At 37.0% G+C, this 21,496-nt stretch overlaps 1 protein-coding gene across 1 annotated transcript; it reads right to left on the bottom strand.

Moving 5' to 3' along the window:
* Nucleotides 1-1,625: 1,625 nt before the first annotated feature.
* spns3 (spinster homolog 3 (Drosophila)) lies at nt 1,626-20,339 on the bottom strand. The gene is made up of 13 exons (XM_038302085.1): nt 20,183-20,339; nt 18,436-18,675; nt 16,996-17,061; nt 15,521-15,657; nt 13,079-13,230; nt 9,498-9,564; nt 9,247-9,389; nt 9,006-9,158; nt 8,729-8,918; nt 7,579-7,644; nt 7,392-7,490; nt 7,128-7,299; nt 1,626-2,094 (listed from the first exon to the last, which is right to left on the bottom strand). Exons 2-13 carry the CDS (start codon nt 18,659-18,661, stop codon nt 2,024-2,026), a joined length of 1,542 nt encoding a protein of 513 aa, XP_038158013.1. The 5' UTR covers nt 18,662-18,675; nt 20,183-20,339; the 3' UTR covers nt 1,626-2,023.
* Between the last annotated feature and the right edge of the window lie 1,157 nt (nt 20,340-21,496).

The following is a 21,496-nucleotide window of genomic DNA, read 5'->3' as shown; positions in this document are numbered from 1 at the left end:
TGCAAAGTTATGATTGTTTTGGACTTTTAATTTCGGTTAATTTTGGGGTAAACATTTTTGCACAGGATTCAAAATGTCAGAGTATTTCAATTAATGAAATTATGTACAGTAAAATATCATTACAAGATTCAATAAAAAGGTATACATCTTCATATTTAGTTTGATAAAACACACAATGCAGTTTCAGTTTTCCCCTTATTTCACAGTTTTTCATTTTGGGTTAACAGGAATGTTTCTCCTTTCCAGCTGAGTTTTTTTTTTTTTGACAGTTTTTATTATCTAGAGTAACCCGGGTCCTGTCACTCTTACAAATAAAATAAATTATCTTTCTTTTTAGATAGATCGCAACACCTTTAATTTGAGGCAAATACAGATTTTTTTGTTGTTGTATTTTTCAGCAGCGTGTTATCACTGCAATACAGTTTCCAGAGCATTAAAATGGAAAAAGCTCAGCTCATTAAATAATTTTTATTCATCGTTGCATTAATTAGATTTTTATACTTTGGAATTATTTAATTATGACCAAAGTTAAATGCAATTCACTTTATTTATCTATACCACCAATTCACAACACGTCATCTCAAGGCGCTTTACATTTCAACCAGATCATACAGCCAAACTGATTCAAAGTTGTCTCTCTAGGGAAAACCAGTTTTTTTGCATTGACTCATTGATTCAGAGACAATCCCTCACACTAATCATGCATATAGTGACAGTGGAGAGGAAAAACTCCCTTTTAACAGATTTCTGTTAAAAGATTTCTTAGAGTTGTAGTAATTTTATTTGGGGTGGATTTTGTCCCATTATAGCTGCAAAGGACATGAAGAATTTGAAACTTAATTTTAAAAACCCAATTGCATGTGACCTGAATCAGATGAATAAAAACAACTAGAAAAAAATAAATAAATACATAAATAACATCTAACATCTATATATGAGTATTTTTAAGGTAAATTCCAAATTGAATTTTTTTTTTTTTTTACAAATGTCTATTTACAAAATGTGTTCTTTGCTTGTAAAAGTAATGGGACAAAATTCACTCCAAAGTAGTGCTAATAGCAGTAGGGGTAGTCTAAGAGCAAAGAAGCTTCTGGATGACCTGGAAATAACATGTTAAAGAGAAGTAAAGCAGTTCACTGCCAGGACTCCTCTGCTGAGGAAATACTTGATGGATCCTGTTTGCAGTTTGCTGTTGGATAAGCCAGTCCAATTGGAGGAGAATCTAGTCTGATCTGATGAGGCCAAAGCTGAAGTCTTAGAAGTCACTACAAACACCAAAGTTAGGAGGAAGAATAGTTTCGAGTTTGAAGAATGAGACAAAATCCAGATAAACTATGCATGTTAGTTTGATCACATGCATAGTTAATGTAATTTACACAGATCAGTTAATAGATGACTCTAAAGGCATTCAATGAATTTATCCTTAACTTTATCTGTGGACTAATTTGCTTTGAATTGGTTGCATGAGAGGATTACTGATGCAGTTTATGACTTCTGGGGGGATTTTCATGCCCAGTAGATGCAGTTACTTAGAAAATGTGTAATTTTTCTTTAATACTGTTTAAGTTGATTTTTATCAAAACTTAATCCATCAAACTTAAACGTGGAGAAAAACAAAGCACTTCAAAGTTTAAAGAGTTTTTTTTTATTAATTTCTTAAAACAAAAAACAGTATTTACATCAAAATAATTACTTTTTTTTCCAGTATCCTGGGCGGCCTCAAAATGGGAGGTAATGTTGGGCTGATTAGATCTGAGCGCATCAGTCTTTCCATGGTGAGGTATTGCTGTGGGAAGTTGGCACTAGGTTCTTAATTGGACCTTTTTTTTTTACATTGTTGAAGTAATTGGGTCGTATCCCCACACAATGAAGAATAAGAACCTGTTTCTTGCCTTTACTTGATCAGTTGCTCCTTTGAGCAGCGTGTTAATGAAAGAGTGGCACTGATTAACATTTAACGGCACCTCTCCTCATCAGTGTTTGCTTGGTTACAGTCTAATAATCTCTCCTCAGTGGTTTGGTTTTAAACAGTCCTCTTGTCGCTCAGCTCCATGGAGGAATCGGTTGTGGGCCCCTGCTGTGAGTGTAGATCTTCTGAAAACACAAAAACAATCCAGTTTAAACCATTTTTCTTTTTTTGTTGTTTAATTCAATTCAGTTTATTTAGATAGCGGCAATTCACAAAACGTTTCATCTGAAAGCACTTTACAGTTCACCAGATCATACTGTCAAATTGATTCAAAGTTTTCTATACAAGAAAAACCAGTTGATTGCATCGACTTATTGACTCCTAGGCAATCCCTCACACCCAGCATGCTTGTAGCAACAGTGGAGAGGAAAAACTCCCTTTTAACAGGATGAAACCTCCAGCAGAACCAGGCTCAGTGTGAGCGGCCATCTGCTGAGGCCGACTGGGGTTCAAGGAGACAGAAGCAGAGATACAAAAAAACTTGTCAACCAGCTCCACAGGCGGGCCCGGTTTAGAGATGCACATCTAGGATGAGTTGCAACATTTCAGCGAAGCCTCACTTCTCTTCTAGAATTTGCTTAAAAAAAACTTTTATGCAATGTTGAAACTGGTGTTGAGCAACGTTTCCTTGGTACCTTTATATACATTTTTCTTTGAAAACTGACCTGTTGTAATAATTTTGCTTCTCCTCTATTTAACTTGTTCTGAGAAATGAACAAATTTGGATGTCAACATATTTAACACTACCCTATGAGTCAGGAAATAAAAAAAATATCAAATAAACAATAAATGTAGCGGGGGTTACATCTCCAGGAAGTTTGTGATACAGCATTGATGATCAAAGTTACAACTCTATTACAGCCTCAGATTTCACTGCATTTCTCAGTGCGACCAACGTTTAAACAGCTTAGAAACTGTCACTGGCTTTTATTTTCATTTAATCTTGAGTTCTGGTTTCTAACCTCATTTTAATTTTGATATGTTTTTTATTATCTATTAGCTAGTTTAGCTTAGTTTTAACTTTTTAACGTGTGTAATTTCAGTTTAGGTTTTATACCTTTCAGTCATACATTCCAGAGGCAAGACTAAAAAAAATTCAAATAACAGCATTAAAATCCCAGACAAGGACAGACAACAACACAATTGACCTAACTGCCATTTCTGCCATCTACTGGCGTAATGTGGTACAGCAATAAAAAAAGCATAAACAGCAACCAATAACCTCACATTAATGCATTACCATAAAGAAATAAATGAAAACTGAGTACATTCACTCTCAATTTTCTTTTCAGTTAGGCCTTAAAAAAATATTTAAAAAAAATAATTTTCGATATTTCATTAGTTTTAGTTAACATTAATTTAGGGCTGCAACTAATGATTATTTTGCGAATCGATTAATCTATCAATATTTTTTTTATTAATTGGACAGCAAAAAATTCCTTAAAGAAGATTTTTTAATGAAATTAAACCAGGGGAAACTAAAACTTTTCCACTTGAGGAGTTCTGGACAGAGCTTACTGACAGTCTTTAAAATGTTTACTGCTCTAAGTGGGTTGCTCCCTCAGCTCAAGGCATGTTTTACAGTCTCTATACTCCATTTAACGATTAACCAATTATTAAATTAGTTGACGATTATTTCAATAATTGATTAATCACGATTAATCCGATTAATTGCTTGAGCCTTGCTTCTGACGCAAAGGAAAAATGCATCAGCAATGATCTCATCAGGCTTTTTCCTTCAAAGGGATTTTCAAATCAACTCAAAAGCTTTGTTTCAAAGCCTCAAACCAAATCCTTAAAAAATATTTATTAAAGCTCTAGGGGACGATTTTTTCAGAACCTGAAGTCAGCAGCATATTAATGCAGGTCTGCATGGTTCACCATTCTTAAAGGTCCAACATTATGCAAAATTCAAACAAACATTTAACAGTTATATGTGTCCTGAAGCCTGTGTATGACGTTCACTAATGAAAGAAAATGATTTCAGTGCTATCACTGCATTTCTCCAATGCTTAGCTAAGTTGTGCTCAAAATGGACTGAAAAGCCCTTTATGATGTCATGAGAGGAATAAGCTGTGGTCTGTAGCAGCCCTTCACTCAAGCTACAGCCTTCATCTATGCTGTGTTCAAATTCAGGGGCTGGATCCTCCGAAGGCACGATTCGTAGGCCGATGAGGTCATAGCGCAGCGCTAAGGCCTGTTCGGGTTGGGAGACTCCTTGTTATGCGGCCGACATATGCATCCTTCTTTTTGCCCATTTTCAAGGACAGGTCCGGTGTTTTCTACGTACCCTCGGGTACGTAGGAAACCTAAAAAAAGTGTGGCATGTATTTCGATTCAGCTTCCTGAGTAGGCCTCAACTTTACCTGGATCTCTTTAATAAACGGGCACATTTTCATTGAAACCCTGTTATTGTAACTCAGGCAGTATATTAAGCTTTGTTCCCACTGCAGGTCTTAATGCTCAAATTCCACTTTTTTTGTGGTCCTTCTCATTATTTTTTAAATGCTGCCTTTATCTGTCTACAACTGTTAAAAGCTCCAACTTTACCCGCATGTGAGAACAATAAGTGCATCTCTGTGTGTAGCACAACTGTAAAGAAGGAGAAATAGGTGTTATGGCACAAAAGAAGCCATCTACTGTGTTAGCAGGGGTTGTGGGGGAAACGAGTGAGTGAGTGAAACTCTTCCTAAAGGGACGCTTTAAGGAGGTTTGACTCCAGTTTCAGCACAACAGAGTGTTTGGATGTGATAACACAGAAAGGAAAGGTTAATCACTTCACAGAAACCCAGTTTATTAAGAACTTTATCATGCATGGGTTTTTTTGATCAAACATGTCAGCACCTCTACTCCCTCCACAGGAAGGAGACTTGAAACAATCCAGAGTATCGGAATGCAGCGAGGGCGGATCATAGCATGCCGTCTAACACAAAGACTGAAACTAAAGTGTTTTTATAAGATCCACATGCATTAACTCCATGCTCCTTCTCTGCGCTCTATTGCTTTTTATTCTCCCAAGGTCCTCTCCTACTCGCTCGTTGATCCGTTTCTGTAAATTCATGTAAACTTTTCTCACTTTGAAGGTGAAACCAACCTGAGAAAGTAAACTTTGGCTACTTTCTTTACGAAATCCCGCCTCTTGCGAAAGCACTGTTTTTGCTACAAACAAGTGATGGTGAGATGAAGCTTCATGAGGCATTGAAGCATTTGGGCAAATTGCTTCCATGATGCCCACAGTTCATGAAGCTTCATGTCACCACCTAGTGGTGGAGCGCATAACTATAGTTAGTAATATAGTCTGTGATAGTTTTGCAATTGTTTTTGTTGTTATTTTACTTTTTAAGTTCCTTTGAAAATTGTTCATGATTGGTGTTTATAATAAAATATTTTGTACCTTACTCGTGCATAAAAATGTCATAGAAGAGAACAATCTTTTAAGGTACACTGTTTTTCTCTCATTTTAGTTAAATAAACTCAAGTAGACAGACAGCAAACTGGGCAAGGATGAGTAAAATGAATGATGTTAGTCATTTCTATTCAAAAATAATGGTTTCTCCACAGTTTTTGGTTTTAATTGGGTTGGAAGCTATGTTCAACCAATCTTTTGGTTAAAACAACCTATTTGGCAGTTTATTTACCCAATGTATATTGGTAAAAGGGCAAACCAATGCAAATTGGTCACATCGGCAAAAAGTATTAAGCATTATAGCAACTTTTAAAAGCTTACAGCAGGACTTGTACCAACAGCCATTTGATTGGAAGGCTGTCTTACAGCTGACACCACTTACAGTAGTAACAGTTGCTTTGAAAGCAGTACTACTAAATACTAATACAACTGTAACCAGTGGCTTGCTCAGATTATGACCGTTATATTGTTAAATCTGACCAAAATTATTTTAACCAACTAGACTGTTTGTTTTTGCAACCAATCTATTCTTAGAATCTATTCAAACTCTATCCAACTGACCTCAGCTCTCCTACAAACTCCTACATCTTGACTGAATACTGAGGCTGTTTAAATGTTTGACGAATTTTGCAGGCGAAGTGGTCACATGGTATGGCGGAATAGCGAGGCTTCGTAAGTCGTAGGTTTTGGCCCCTACCCTAAATGAAGTAAGCCTTGATAGTTACTTTGCAGAAACACCCCATCCACTACTTGACACACACTTTAAAGCCTCAGCTGATCTAATAACATCACTATTAATTCAATTCAGTTTATTTATATAGCACCAATTCACAACATGTCATCTCAAGGCACATTACAGTTCACCAGATCATGCAGTCAAATTCTTTCAAAGATTTCTGTCTAAGGAAAACCAGTTAATTGCATCGACTCATTGATTCAAAGGCAATCCCTCACAATAAGCATGCTTGTAGCGACAGTGGAGAGGAAAAAACTCCCTTTTAACAGGAAGAAACCTCCAGCAGAACTGGAACTATCTGCTGAGGCCAACTGGGGTTCAAAGAGACAGAAGCAGACATACAAAAGGCAACTGTAAAAGGCAGCCCCGTCCAGGAAACACACAGTCAGGCAGACGAGTTCTAGTAACATTAGCAAAGCAGCTTCATGCTAATTGCTAAAGTGAGTTTCTTATTAAATATTTTAGTTTTATCAGTGTCATGAATGTGTTCTAACAGCACTCACAATATGCACTAAAATTTATGTTGAATATTTATGACGCTGGTTGTTCTCTGGATTTATAAATACCACACATGATAACTATCTACTCACTAAATAACCTCTGAGATGAATTGGATGGACTGATTTTTCAGTATTTAAATTCATGCCACACTTTTCAGATCTGTAATGTTCCCTCCACATCAGGAATATGTAAATCCAGACAGAACACAGACAAGGCGGTGGCTGTAACATGACGAGACGCGGATGGTTGTGGCACAATTAGTTGTACTTTTTGTTGCAGCTTTCAGTCAATGGAAAGAATAAGGTCATAGGTCAGCAATGTCCTCAGCAGCTGGGGCATTCTCTACCTCTGAGCTTGCAGACAACCGAGTTGCCACTAAAGTATTTAGTTATGTCTGCAGTTATGGAGAATTAGTAAGAGAGCCAGTGTGAGCCTTGAATAGAAGCCTTCAGGAAGGCCCTCACCCTGGAGCATGGTGAAAAATCTTAATGTGGGAGTGGTCAGTCGTGACTTACCTTCAACAAGTCGCTGGACTGCTTTCCTGTCTTCAGTAATATACATGGTGGTGATGAGAAAAAATACTCCTCCTAAGATCCCAACGAATGGACAAACAAGGAGGCTGTACATCAGGCTGCGGAAGTTCCAGTCATGGGTTTTAGGATTAGATGAGCGTATGGCGTCGGATATCTGGGGAAATGGAAAGGAGAGTTAAAGACAAGAAGCAAAAACCCACAAAGGCTGCAAAGGGCAAAAAAAAACTAAAGAAAAGGATTTCTCACCACTCCTAACAGGTAGGGACTCCCAGCGTCACCAAGGAGATGACCAAAGGTGATCTGTAGAGCCTCGGCTGTTGCCCTTCTGGTTGGTACGACAACATACTGAAGAAATCGAGTAAAATGGCTAATTAAACCGAGAACCAGCAGAATGCTTCATAATTCATCAGAAATGATCCCAGTTTGACCTCACCAGTAAGATGTCAGCCAGGACAGCCCAGTTCAGGGACAGCAACAACTCACCAAAGAAAATAAATACCTGAAACGAAAACATTCAAGTTATAGATGATGGGGGAAAAAAATATGATAAAGTGATGGTAAAATAAAAAAGGTGATTAAGTCACTTTTTATTTTTTCAATGAATGAAGAAAATGTTAATCTAATAGACAGGGGTGGATTTAGCAAATTTGGGTCCCTAGGCAAAAACAGGCAAAGAGACCCATTATGCAGATACAGAAATTTTAATAGAATAGACATACATTATTTTTTGCTACCATTTCTCCCTCTCTTCTTCTTCCTTTTCAAGTTGTTCTCCTCTCTATGTTTTATGCTCAGCTGACTTTTCATGCTGTATACAAAAAGGAATGAAAGATTTTTTCCAAGCACTAAGCTCACTTAGCTGATTGCTCCTTTCTGCGTTTCCAAAAGGACGACGGCCAAACTAAATAACCCAGTCCTCCTTTTCACTGCTTCTCTGTTCTCCATTTTTCATTTTCATCAAATAATAGCTGCATAAATCTTGACAGCAGACAATATAGAGGAGAGCAGGAAGCGTGGTTATAAATCTACTTGCTCTGGAGAGCAGAGTTCACTGCTTTTAGATGTTGTAGCCAGAGTCTCCAGTAGTAGAAAAAAGTTGTTACATTTGACGCTAGGAGCTTTTTTTAATAAATAAATAAAAGTGCTAGAGGGGTCTGAAAAGTCGCTAAATAAAGCAAAAAAAGTGCTACCAGTAATTTGGCAACACTGCTCTTCTCATTGTTTGTGCATTTTAGCGAAAGGATTTTTAATACTTGTAAATACCATACTTGTAAACAGAGTTTTATGGGGCCCCCAGGAACTCGGGGCCCTAGGCAACTGCCTAGTATTGCATATTGGTAAATCTCCCGCCTGCTAATACATTCCTTGTTTTATTTCTCTAGATTTAATGGAACTAATTTGGAAACTGGGCTACATTTAAAGACATGTTCGAAGAAATCATGAAAAAAAAAGTTTCTGCCTTTTATGCATTTTAAGAAGAAACCACATGACGGTTTGTTTTAAAGAAATTTTGAATGGCTAGTTAAGAGCTAAATTCCTCTATTAAAATATTAGAAACTTGATAATTTAATGCAGTGTCTCACGTAAGCAGCGGGAACGCTCGAGGATGCAACAAAAATGGTGATGAAGAGGCAGGGGACTGATCCGAGCATGCCCACTGCACAGATGAGCGGGTCAGCATGTGAGAACTTATCCCTAAAATGTCTGGACAAGGTGGTGCCCAGAGCTCCTCCCAGAATGCCCGTCGCCACCGTCACAGCACCAAATATATAACTGTGGAGGAGAAAGGCAGCAATTATTGAAACTAATGTTGATTTTTTTAACTTTAAGACAAATGCAGGTCAAGGCTGGAGATGAAACCTGTCTGTGGAGTCGCAGGTGTCGCCGGTGCATGAACGTTCAACACCCTTGGTCATGTGAGCCCTGGCCAGGAAGGTGGGCAACCAGAAAGCCAAGGCCCCGGTGAGGAAGGCCAGAGCCGTCACTCCGAGTGACGACCACACATAACTTTTACTGAGATCAGAGAAACATCAGAAATAAGATAAAAATTCCAGAAAAAAGTCCAAAAAGTTTATTTTTTTCTCTCTTTTTAACATCGTACTTCTTCAGAAGATACTTTACATCCTCCTTGTAGGAGCTGTGACCCGTCACTCCATCTCCGTGGGTTTCTGCGGCCCCTCTGGGTGGGTTAGGACAAAGGAACACCATCAGGATGAGTCCCACTACACCCATGATGGGAGTGATCTGATAAAAGCAGGGAAAAAGCCTCATTTATTTCTACACACCTGTAGAAAACCTCAGTGTTTATAAATGCTGCAGATCAGTGGTTTTGAATTGTAGGGAAAGTTATACCCTGAGAGCCCAGCGCCAGTCCCCTGTGAGATTAGCACTCCCTGCCCCTGTGATGTATCCAAGACCGCTGAAAACAAGGAAACAATGTCAACAGCTTAGAAACAGGTTGAACTTTACGAGAAATAGAGTTAAATAAAACAAGACAAACATATAAAAGGGTCAAATTAGTATAAAGACTGAAAACTCTGTTTTCATTTTTAAACAGAGAGGCTGCTTTTAGCCAATCAGAGAAGGATGGAGAAACCTTTCTTCCTGATGAATGAAAGCCGCTTTAATCTTCACTTCTATGGACTAACAACCCAGAAAAACAGGAGTTATAACTTAGACTGGGATTTTTCCCCCAAAGGGTTTTAATGTTTCTCAGGGTTTAAATACACCGGGTGGAAAAATGTTTTTTATTTTTGTCTTATTGAAGATTCTTACTTTTAACAAAACAACATTTTATACCAATTATTATTCACATATTTTTTTTAGATAAAGCCAAGTTTATTTATTTTATTTAAGCTTTTCACGCTTCGGTTTGTGCCATAATTCCAGCAGCTCTATGTTGTGTTTTATTTTCTACTGTTAAAACTAAATTTTAAAAGTTTCAAACAAGAATAGAATATCACTGAACAAATTTTATTCTAAACAGAGAACAATATCAAACACGACCCTTCAGCTGTTATGTAACTCAGCAGTGCAGTCTTCACAATCCAAATACTTAACCATATCTACTAGGTCTTCTTTTTCAACATTCAACTTCAACTTCCCTAAAACGTATAATCCTAATTTTGTACTATTTTCAAAGTATTTCTGCTTTTCTCGCCTTTAGCTCTGTCAGACTCTTACATGTCCCTCAAAACTTTGAGCTCCCTCTGTTTAAGGAACCACAGGCGCCTCATCATCATGATCTTTGCTTTTGGTAAAAATACAAGGAGGTTTTTTCTTCCCACTTTCACTACATGCATATTTGGTATGAGGGACTGCTGCAAGACAGACTTAATGCAATCAGACAAGGTAAAGTGTTGTGAATTGGAGCCATACAAAAAAAACCAAATTAAACTGAATGGGAGCAACTCTTTTCATTCAGTTCAAGTAGAATCGGAAACAAAACTTGAAGCGTTTGCATGTTCCTCTTTTCTGTAGTAATAACTCATCACCACTTCCACTAGTTTCTCTCTACGGAGTGAGTTTTGTTCCATTATTTTGCAAGTCAAACACACATATTGTAAATGGAAATTTAAGAAAAATGCTATCCAGAAATTAAAGTTTTAAAAAAAATTAACCTCTTAACATCCACCTTATTTTGGGTAATCCTCGCCTATTTTGCATACCCAGATGGAAAAGCAAATAACTTGAAGAACTGCAAATAACTGTAAGCCCAAATTACATGTGCAATACATTATTTGAAAGCTTACACTCTCTAGTTTCCTAATATATAAATTAAAATTGGTTGACTAGAGACCAACCTGCATCAGTTCAAACATGACTCAAAGTTTGGTTTTTTTATTCTCGGAAATGTTAGGTCTTTTTTGAACAGCAGTAATAAAGACATTCTTGAGGAAAGGCAGGTTTTATTGTATCATATTTGTTCTGCATCATGTCAACCACAAATGCAGAACATTTCAGACCTCTAGCTATAATAGTTCCAGAGCTGTGGCGATTGGAACTTTTGGTGTCCCAAAGGCTCCACCTGCTGGTAAAAATTTTACCGGTGGAATTTTAGGAATTCTGAATTATTACAACTTTGCTGTTTTCCTAGACAGTGACTTTAAAATGTATATATATATATATATATATATATATATATATATATATATATATATATATATATACACACATACACACACACACACATTTCTTTTTTAGATTGTATTTTCCAGATCACGTTCTCTTTACTTCTAGGTGCGGGCTTTCCTCTGGATTGATTGGCAAGGCCAAATTTCTATTAGCAACAACATTTTTATTGTTCAAAAGGAATCTTTGTTTTGGGCTCGAAGTGAAGAGAACATCTAGAAAAGACAATTTAAAAAGAATGCAATTAATAAAATTCCTTCTAAAAATAAACACATTTAAAAAATTTGCATTTGGAAATATTAAATGGATAAAACTATAAGAAAAAAAGAGTTTATACTAAAGGAAAAGTCCTATCATATTTAGAATTCAAACCTCTGAAATTACTTTAAATTTGAAATTATTACATACTGTTCAATAAATCATAAGTGTTTTTAACTAAGAGTAATTTTCATTTGAATGTGCTTTACTGGAGGCATCCATGTTTGTCAAAGAACACTACTGCCACCTACTGGTTTGTGACGTCACGGTGCGGTATCGGCTGTTGATCAAGTCCCAGTGCTGTATCTGGTGTTTGTCACAATGCGCTATTATCCAAGTCATCTTGAAAACATTCTTCTTCCAAATGTTGGCTACATATGACCTGTTTTTTCTCTGGCCAGAAGTTTGATGGCAAATAAAGATGAAAGATGAAATAACTCTTTTGTTTCACTTTTACCCGATGTATTCCAACATCCAGCTGCCATGCACATGGAAATTGTCAGTTTAACTGTAGCTCTGGTGAATCTCAATGGTGAAGTCCTCTGGAAATCTTCAATAATTGTTGTTGATTGCAGATGTGTCTAGTAGTTCCCATTGATTTTGCTTGTAAAGCGGGGAGAATGGCGCTAGGCTTACCGCACCGTGACGTCACTGCTGGAAGATGGCAAGAGTGAGGTGTTACTATATTTGGGCAAAAATGGCCGCTCCCAGACTGAGTGATCGCAACGAAAATTATTAAAATTTTTTTTACTGATTAAGGCTAAATTCATTAAATCACCCCAAACATATTAGTTTTAGGTATTAATAATAATCCATTAATTATTTCTTGCTGACCGCAGTTTTCCTTGCAGCAAAGTTACTTTCAAAACCCTTTTTTTTTCTTTTTTCTTTTATTAAAAACCTTTTTAAAGTTTTATTAATGGACTGCATTGTTTTCAAATTTCCCCTCATAAAAGCTTCTTTAGATGCAACATGATGTAACAAAATCCAACCCATATCCTCCTTACCTGCCTGCAGGCATTTTACTCTACTATGCTGTATGCCTTTCTGCGCACTGCATCTGAACTTCACAAAATATCTCCATCTTACTTGTTAGTAACTACAAAAAATGCATCAGACTATTCACCAACGTTCCTTGCCCTCCCTGGAAGCTTTTTGCTTGCTGGCCTTCTGTTGCACTTTTTAAAGTTTTCTCAGAAACAGTGTCTAATGTCACTCTAGGTAAATACATGTAGGAAAGCAGTCAAAATAATGTACAAAAATATTTGAATTTGAATGTGGGGCTTTTTAGTAAATTAAGCATTTCACTAATCTGGAACAAATAAAAAAAAAAGCCACAATGAAGAAGAACTCCAATATGACGGTTGCAGTGCACCGTAAAAACCAAGAAGCATATCCTGTCTGATGCAACTCTGTGCAGCAAATTAGAGCTATGAAAGTGATCTAAGCACAGAAGTGCAGGGCTATTGCTTCGACTAATCATTGCATACATTGATAAAACTGTAGTGGAAGAGCCAACTGAGGCTACTGAGGGAGCTTCTTACCTTCCTACAGGTATGAAGATGTAGAAGATGCAGATCATGACGCTCCGCTGACCCCCTGAGAAAAGATCTCCAATGATGGTGGGAGCAACGGTGGAGTAGCTGGCCTCTCCAACGCCGACGAGTGCTCGCAACAGAACAAGAAGCCAGAATTGCTAAACAAGTCAGAGAGCACAGGAGCGTTTCAAACATTATTCTAAGAACCACAGACATTCTCACTGTTTGGACTCATAACGGCTTTTATATCACCTAACGAAGCTTGATTACTAAAACTTCAAGGGATTTTATTTGGATTTAAACTGGTAGATCCGCACAAAATAATGCATATAATGGAAAAAAGTCGAAATCTCGATAAGTCATTTTTTTCTTAAAATAAGTGCATGTTTTCTTGAATTGAGGAGGTAACTGAGACACTTTGCCAATGGAATGAGACAATTTCCATTTAAAATAAGAAAAAACTATCTGATTGTTTTATTTCAAGTGTTTATTATCTAATTATCTTATTTTAAGAATAAAAATCCTCATTCCACTGGCAAAACATCTTATTTACCTACTCAAATTAAGGGTAAATACACTTAATTTAAGAGATTTTGAATTATTTCCAAATCATTTTTGCAGCATAATAGTGAAGGTAAATACTGCCTGTGAAATGTTCAGCTCCCTCTTCTCTGATGGTTCAAAATAAAATTAGTTACTACCCTGAATTGTAAAATGCATTTATTTGGATTTTACAACTTTAAAAGTTTCATCATAGGAAGGACAATAATCAGAGAAGCAACCAAGATGTTCATAGTAACTGAGATCCAGATCTTTCCAGTTTTTCCTCTCGCCACAAGCATGCTTAGTTTGAGGGATTGCCTTCAGGTCAATGAGTCGATGCAATCAACTGGTTTTCCTTAGATAGAAAACTTTAAATCAATTCGACTGTATGATCTGGTGAACAGTAAAGAGCCTTGAGATTACTTGTGTTGTGAGTTGGCACTTTAGAAATAAACTGAATTTAATTGAAATTTTGTGGAGGAATCTGCAGCAGGAATGTTAGAAGTCATCAACTACATAAAGTAGAGCAACAAAATAAAGCCTTTGTTAAAACTATGGAAGCCCTGTTTGCATTTTACAACAAGCGGATACAAGGGAGATTTTTTACAGCAGGGCTCTAGAAGCTGGTCCTAAGGAAAGATTGATAGAAAGAAAATTTAAGATGAACTTGACAGAAAACCTGCTAGAGGCTGAAAAATGTTTGAGACTGTCACAGAGTCAACTATAAGGACAACAGCCCAGAAAATATGGCCAAAGCTATAATGGGGGTAGTTTTGATGAATTAAAGAGGTTTAGTTAAATGTAAATGTAAATCAGACTGATAATTTGTTGCAAGAGTTAAAAACAGGTGCTGGCAGAAAAAAAAAAAAAAAAAACACACTCTGTGGGAAAAAAAAGAAAAAAAATATAAGTAAATGGAAATGTTAAAAAGAGACTTTTCATTTTGTTACAGCTTTTGCTTTATTTTTTCAAACAAATAAAGATGACCAATGAAAATGTTGCCAGAATCAAGCAGACCAATACAAATGCTCCTTCGCTTTGGATTAATGAAAAAGTGAAGACAATCTCATTTGTAAATCGCAGTCTGGATAGAATTCAATTTAGAAAACTCAATCTGAACAAGAGAGATGTAGGGGGGAAAAACATAATAATAATTTTTATTATTTATTCTTATTCTTTAAAACATGTATTTTCAAAGAATGGTTTTAAAACCTTCATGCATTTTTTTTCTTATTCACAAAGCGTGTTCCTTGTTTGCAACAATAATGGAAGAAAACTGCATCCATAAAAACCCAAAATGACTGCGGCTGCGATTGCAGTGAGAAGTTAATCTTGCAAACAGTGACTCTACATATTATTGACTTTCACTTAAAAGAGAGAAAAAAATCCCTCCACATCACAACCATCTACTTTCCTTTGCATTGAGCTGTTAAATGGAATCCCAATAAAATTTTCTTAAAATAGTAAAATACTTCATCAAAGGTACATATAAAGATTAATCTCTGTTAAATGTATCATTTTGCTAAGAAGACCAGACAGAAGTTATAGCAGCTGCAGCCTGATCTATGGCTTCTGCAAACATCAGTTCCCGTTATCTTTATTATCTTAAAATAAAGATGATGTATCCAGCATTTTTATGAATCATCTTCTTCATTACATAAAGCCTGAAAATGGTTGTCGGTTTGAATCCCAAAAATCTAAATTCAGTCCATCTATAATTTAGCTGCACACACTACTGACACCTGCAGATGTAAAGTTGACCAAAAACCAGACTTCTACTGTAAAAATAGAAGCCGACGGTAAAGAACCTAAATGTCAGAGGAAGTGACACCATCTGACCACTTCTCATTTCTCCTTCATGTTCTGTCAAGTGCATAGCCTTCGAGCTCAGCAGCTTCCACTTACCGACTTGCTGACAAAGGAGCTGCCTGCTGCAGTCAGGAGCCACACACTCAGGCCACACAGCATGATGTATTTGCGATTGTAGCGGTCCCCGAGGTAACCAAAGAGAGGGGCCAGGAGCAAGAAACTACAGATGAAAACTGCGGATGAATGACACATTAGGAGTTTATTTACAGTGAATAAATGATACTTCCTGTCACATCAAACATTGATGTTGACTGTTCATTGATTTTGGGGATTTATTTTTTTTATTTTTGGCTTCTACTGTAGTTTTAAAGACTTTTTCTGCTACAATTACATTCTGAAACACCTAGGTACACAGTCACGCTATATATCCGTAGCAAAAAGACCTAAATCCAGTCAATCATGATAAACGAAGCCTATAATTCCAAGTAATTGTCTCTTTAGTGTTTTTTTAATTCCTTTTTAGGCCTAAATAGAACCCCAGCACAGGGTGCAATGAGCAGACATAAACAGATGTAGCGCCCTCTGCTGGCAGTATAGCTGATCCCTGATTGGCCTGTAATGCCTTACTGAAAACCAATGGCTCAGGGGATAAAGCTTAAAGCTTCGCTAACACCATTAGCACTATTAGCAAGGACATGTCCTCGTGTGTCTATCAAGTTCGCAGAGACAACCAGATTTATCCCTCTTTGAATCAAACACTGTCTTGCTCTTTTTTACACTTAATCTTGGACTTTTTTTCTCAACGACACTGGGAGTTGGAGACTCACTTTTTTGACCAATTGTATGCAGGCACTGTAACATGGTCCATGTCGCAATGTGTTGTTATGGTAAATATATACAGAAAGGCTATTTCTACTAACAAATTAAGAAATGCTTAAAAAACAAGAATAACAAATCTTACATAGTAATAGGATGACATCATTTATCCCAAAAATTTGAAAGCGTTCAGAGTGAGATACTGGCGGATACTATAGATGTGGGAAAAAATTGATATGCCGATATATCGTGATTTTCGACTGCCCGAGATAATATCGATCTTTCAGTTCCTAGTATCGATTTTTCTAAAACGAAACATTTTACCTAAAACAATGAGGGACATTGGGCTACCTCTACGCTTAATTTGATGACTGGGAAAATTATTGCAATTTATAGTGATATTGTATTATTGTGTTAATACCCAAGTATCGTAAAACGGATCGCATCGCAACACCCATGCCAATACTCACCCCTAGTGCATACATTTTTAAAATGTCAAATAGCATGACTATGTACCTTTAATGGAGCTTGAGGGAAGCTAATGCGCTGCACCCCCACTTTTTCAACATTTTAGGCATACAGCAATGCTGGGAATTAAGCTTAGGTGAGATATGCGACCTTATTTGCATGTACTTGTCTAGCAGTGATTAATTTTCTCTTACATGCAATTATGCTTTTTTTTCACATATTTAAAAATAAAATAAACAAAAAAGAACCACGCGTGTCATAATTTCTCCAGAGATGCTGCCTCATACCTGTTTGCAGCAGTCCAGCCGTGCTGTCGTTGATTGTGAAGAATTTCTGGATATCTGCAAGAACGCCTAAATAAAAAAAAATAAAAAGCCACAATATCAGAGGATCAAAAGGATGTTGTGTGATTGAATCATTTTGCCTCTACGCTTGCAACATCCTTTTTTGTATGGAGGGTAACGAGCGCCAAAATATGATATATATAACTTATTAAATATTTATTTTAAGGTGTTAAAATATGGAATAAATTAATAAATCTATAATAACTTATATAGAAGCTCGGTCATCCGGGAGGGACTCGGAGTAGAGCCGCTGCTCCTCCACGTCGAGAGGAGCCAGTTGAGGTGGCTTGGGCATCTGTTTAGGATGCCTCCTGGACGCCTCCCTGGTGAGGTGTTCCGGGCACGTCCCACCGGGGGGAGGCCCCGGGGAAGACCCAGGACACGCTGGAGAGACTATGTTTCTCGGCTGGCCTGGGAACGCCTTGGGGTTCCTCCTGAAGAGCTGGAAGAAGTGGCTGGGGAGAGGGAAGTCTGGGCCTCCCTTCTTAAGCTGCTGCCCCCGCGACCCGACCCCGGATAAGCGGAGGAAGATGGATGGATGGATGGATAACTTATATAGACCTCAGTTAAATACATGATTTTATTTTAAGAAGTAAATACAATTATTTTATGATTTAATAAATCATTTGAAGTTCTTGAGCTTTAATTACACTATGAAAATAATAACTGTCTTAGTCATTGTTTTAGTTGTCTTATCTTGCTTAATTACAAATAGCCAATCAGACGCCAGAGTTTCTATGGGGCGGCCCTCATCCCGCCTCTTTGGTTGTGATGGAAGTGTGACGGTTTAAATCATTTTATAGTGTGCACCAGCACAGGAATATGAAATTATTTATTTAAACTTAAAATAAGTACGTTTACTTTTCAGATGAAATCAATAAATGTAACCAAGGCCCATATAAATAATCATACATTTATTAAATAAATTCTGTATTTCTAGCTTTAAGAAAGTAGTGAAAATGATTTAAATAATTATTTCACAAGTTATTTGTGGTATTGTTTCACTGGTCACCCACCGTAGTTTTCTATCTTTTTAATAACTGATGATTGTTTCAAATTTTCAGTGATTTTCCATAGTTATAATACAATCTTCTACAATATACAGTTTGGTCAGAACCAGAACCAACATTTATCTCTATAACAAATTAAAATGAGCAACACACGAAATCAGAGTCCTCTTCATCAGTAAACACATAAACTTTATAAGGGTGTCAGGAAATTAGTATAAAATGGTGGCAGGAAGAAATGAAACTGTAAAATACTATAAGAGTTTCTGTCTATGAAAATGTTTGGTTTTAATCCTAAATGTTAGCAGGGATGGACAAAATGGCAGCATTTGGGGAGAAACTGGCAAAGGTGTGATATGGCCTCTAAAAATCTTACCTGCTATCGTATAGCGCTCCATGTAGTTGAGCAGGTTGACATAGCAGAGAACAGCTATAGCTACATAGGCACGTCTTGGTGAAATGGCTGGATTGTCTGTTGCCAGCGGTGCAAGTGAAGAAACGCTGTTTACAAGAGCGCCATAATGTAGACCTGAGCTGGAGCCCAGGCTGCGTCGAGGAACTGGGTCGTCCTGAGAGGGGATTCCAGATCCCTTTTCCTCCATAGTACTGAAACAATCTAAAACACAACGAAAAACCATGTCAATTACAACATACAATTTTTGACTACATATGACGGAAATTAGTCTCGCTGGTACAGAGGTTTACAGTCGGGGAGGATCATACTGTTTGCAGACGATACTGTGATCTGCAGGAAGAGTTAAATACCAAGCTGACCGAATTTTCTATATTTTTGCATTACTTTTAAACTTAGCAATACTTCTAGAAAATTCTATGATTACGACACGACACAGAGGCCCATTATGCTCATCCAGTAGGCTGAACGAGGGTTGAAGTTTATGCTGCAGAATACTAAGGGAGCGAATAACATATCAGAAACGCACTGTCAAGTACAAACAAAAGAAAATCCATACTCTCCATGACAACAAATAGGTGTCAAGATACAATTAAGCTGTTTGACAATAGAAAGTATTTAAAGATAAGAATTGGATTGACCTGAACTAGAATGAAGATGTGTAAAAAGCTGTTAAGCTGTTAAGCTTTAATGTTGTATAAAGCACTGAGAGCAGGGAATCAATTATTGTGCCAATTATGAGTTATTTCTTCAAATTAAATTTTCTCAACATGTTTTTAATGAAAATTTCAATTTTACTATATTTCTAAGTATGAGATCAAAGCCCTTTGCTGAGTAATCAATCTTTTCACAAACATGTCTGCATAAGTATGCTTTTAAACTTTACAGCAGTTCTGAATATTTGCAATAACTGCCTCCGTTGTGATTAAATCTTAGAACAGTCGATTACTCCCCCACACCAATAGTAAACCCCACGATGTGCACCATCCCTTGTGTGAGAAGATCAACTGATTTTCTCAAAGCTTTAAGATAAAAAGCCCACAACCTAAACCAACATATTTCAGCTACACACAACCCGCTGTAAGGGCTGCCGATGCTTTGCTTTTGAAATCCTATTTCCTACAAGTAACCCTGTTTGTGAAACATGTGTTAACACAGGAAAATTCACAAATGCACATAGGCTGATTTCACAACTGTATAAAATATAGGTGTTTCAAAACAAAAGAGAAAGCAGAAGGAAGCTGTTTGCTAAACTGTTTTGCAGCTCCTCCAAACCACACAAACTGTTACGGTATGCAGCAATGGTTACCCGAACATTTCAGCTCTTTCTGTAGATTCACACTAAATCTATACAGCTCTGAAAAAAATAAACAACATGAAAAACTTTTGAATACACTGCAACGCTAAATGCATTCTGTATTTTTAAAACTGCACTCACAGAAAAGCCCAGAGTCTTTGTGACTAAGTGACAGAGTCCATGGAGTGATAACACTGAGCCTATTGTGAAGGGATCTTCTCCAAACAACACCCTCAGCAGACTGGCACTGTTCAAAATTCAGCCTCTACACCTAAAGTCCTGCCTGTTTTTTAATCCAACCTACTGTAGCTGATTATGTAGTTAGTGTGTTTTGTTTTTGTTTTTTTACATGTGGGACATTGAAGAAGCTGAAAGTGTCTAAATAGGTAGAAAGAAAACCAAAAAACAACTCACCTACGGTGCGGGTTAGACGGTGCCCCTGGGAGAATGATTTAATTATCTCCTCTCATTTCATATTTAAGGACTGGATGTGAGAGAACAGCCTGCTCCTCGGTGACTCAATGAGGACTGAGGAAACTAACGGTTATGTCGTTTCTAGCTTGACTCAAGATATATTAAGTTAGTGCAGAGGGCCCATCCCACTCAGGGCTGGTCATATGCCTCCAAATTTGGCTTGACACAACACTGCTTAATGTGCTTCTTCTTTCTGACTTTCCCCACTTCTATGTAAATGGTAAAATGGTAAATGGCTTTTTTTCAAGTCAGGAGACTTGACCAAAGTGCTTTAAACTACACTCAGTCATTCAGCCATTCACGCACACACTCACACACTATGTTTAATTTTTCTCCCAGAACATGTTTAATGGTGTTTCATTCTTCAGGTCCATTTATTGGGACCTTTACCCTTCTTAGTAGATAGAAAGTGTGCAGGTTTCAGAGCATAGATGAATATGCTCAGAGTTCAATCAGCGGTAGACCTCTGATATGTTACCATTATATAAAAAAACAAAAAACAAAAGTGGGTCAGCTCTACCTTTTTGTCTCCATTTTTCGGGGAAATATCTGCATGTTTAGAGCCGACTTAATAACAAGGAAAATGTAAATTAAAAAGAGGTGGAAACCCCTCAAACAAAGCTACTTTATTTCTGTATCTGACCTTTTTTTTTATTTCTCTGGTTCTTGTTGCATCAGTTGTTAACCTGATTACACTTCTGTAACAAACATGCAAATATCCCGCTTTGATCCTAATTAAAAGGACATCAGAAAAAGAAAAAAGAAGTCTATTTTTTTCTAGTTTTACTAGTTTAGTTATCAGTACAATCTATAACAGAGGAGCAGAACCACAAGAGTGAGTTCACCCCTCATAGGACGGTGCTATTGCTATCTATCAACTTCCTCCCCCTCAGAGGATTTCTAAAAATGTAATCAGGTTTGAAATAATTCCTCACCTTTACTTTTAAAGTAAAGTAAAACACAATAGCTGGAAACTTAAAGTGGGAGATAAAGATCAGAGACTTGATTAGTTCATCAGCTTTGCTTTGCAAACTCTTAACAATCAATACCCTGATTGCTTTTTATTGCCTCACAATGTGAGAAAAGAAACAGATGTCTGTTGGTTTTCTCTAACTCCACCTAGTGTTCATTATTAGTAAAGTTTACACACCAAATCTTTTAACAAATCTTATAAGACAAACTGTTCCGACGACTTAAAGTATCTTGCTGATGAACAGCAGCAGATGTCTGAACATTTCCTGAACGTTACAGAAA

Source organism: Cyprinodon tularosa, unplaced genomic scaffold (assembly GCF_016077235.1).
Source record: "Cyprinodon tularosa strain WSP-4 unplaced genomic scaffold, ASM1607723v1 ctg481, whole genome shotgun sequence".
Taxonomy (NCBI): domain Eukaryota; kingdom Metazoa; phylum Chordata; class Actinopteri; order Cyprinodontiformes; family Cyprinodontidae; genus Cyprinodon; species Cyprinodon tularosa.
The sequence above is the reverse complement of the archived record's forward strand: the minus strand, read 5'-3'. Positions and strand labels throughout refer to the sequence as shown.

What these genes read in the sequence shown, in the direction of transcription:
- spns3 (XM_038302085.1), bottom strand. Translation starts at nt 18,661, where the DNA reads ATGGAGGAAAAGGGATCTGGAATCCCCTCTCAGGACGACCCAGTTCCT. An exon ending in GTAAAGTATCTTCTGAAGAA is followed by an intron (nt 9,159 to 9,246) that starts GTACGATGTTAA and finishes CTCTGATCTCAG; the next exon opens with TAAAAGTTATGTGTGGTCGT. An exon ending in TCCTGGCTGACATCTTACTG is followed by an intron (nt 7,491 to 7,578) that starts GTGAGGTCAAAC and finishes CGATTTCTTCAG; the next exon opens with TATGTTGTCGTACCAACCAG.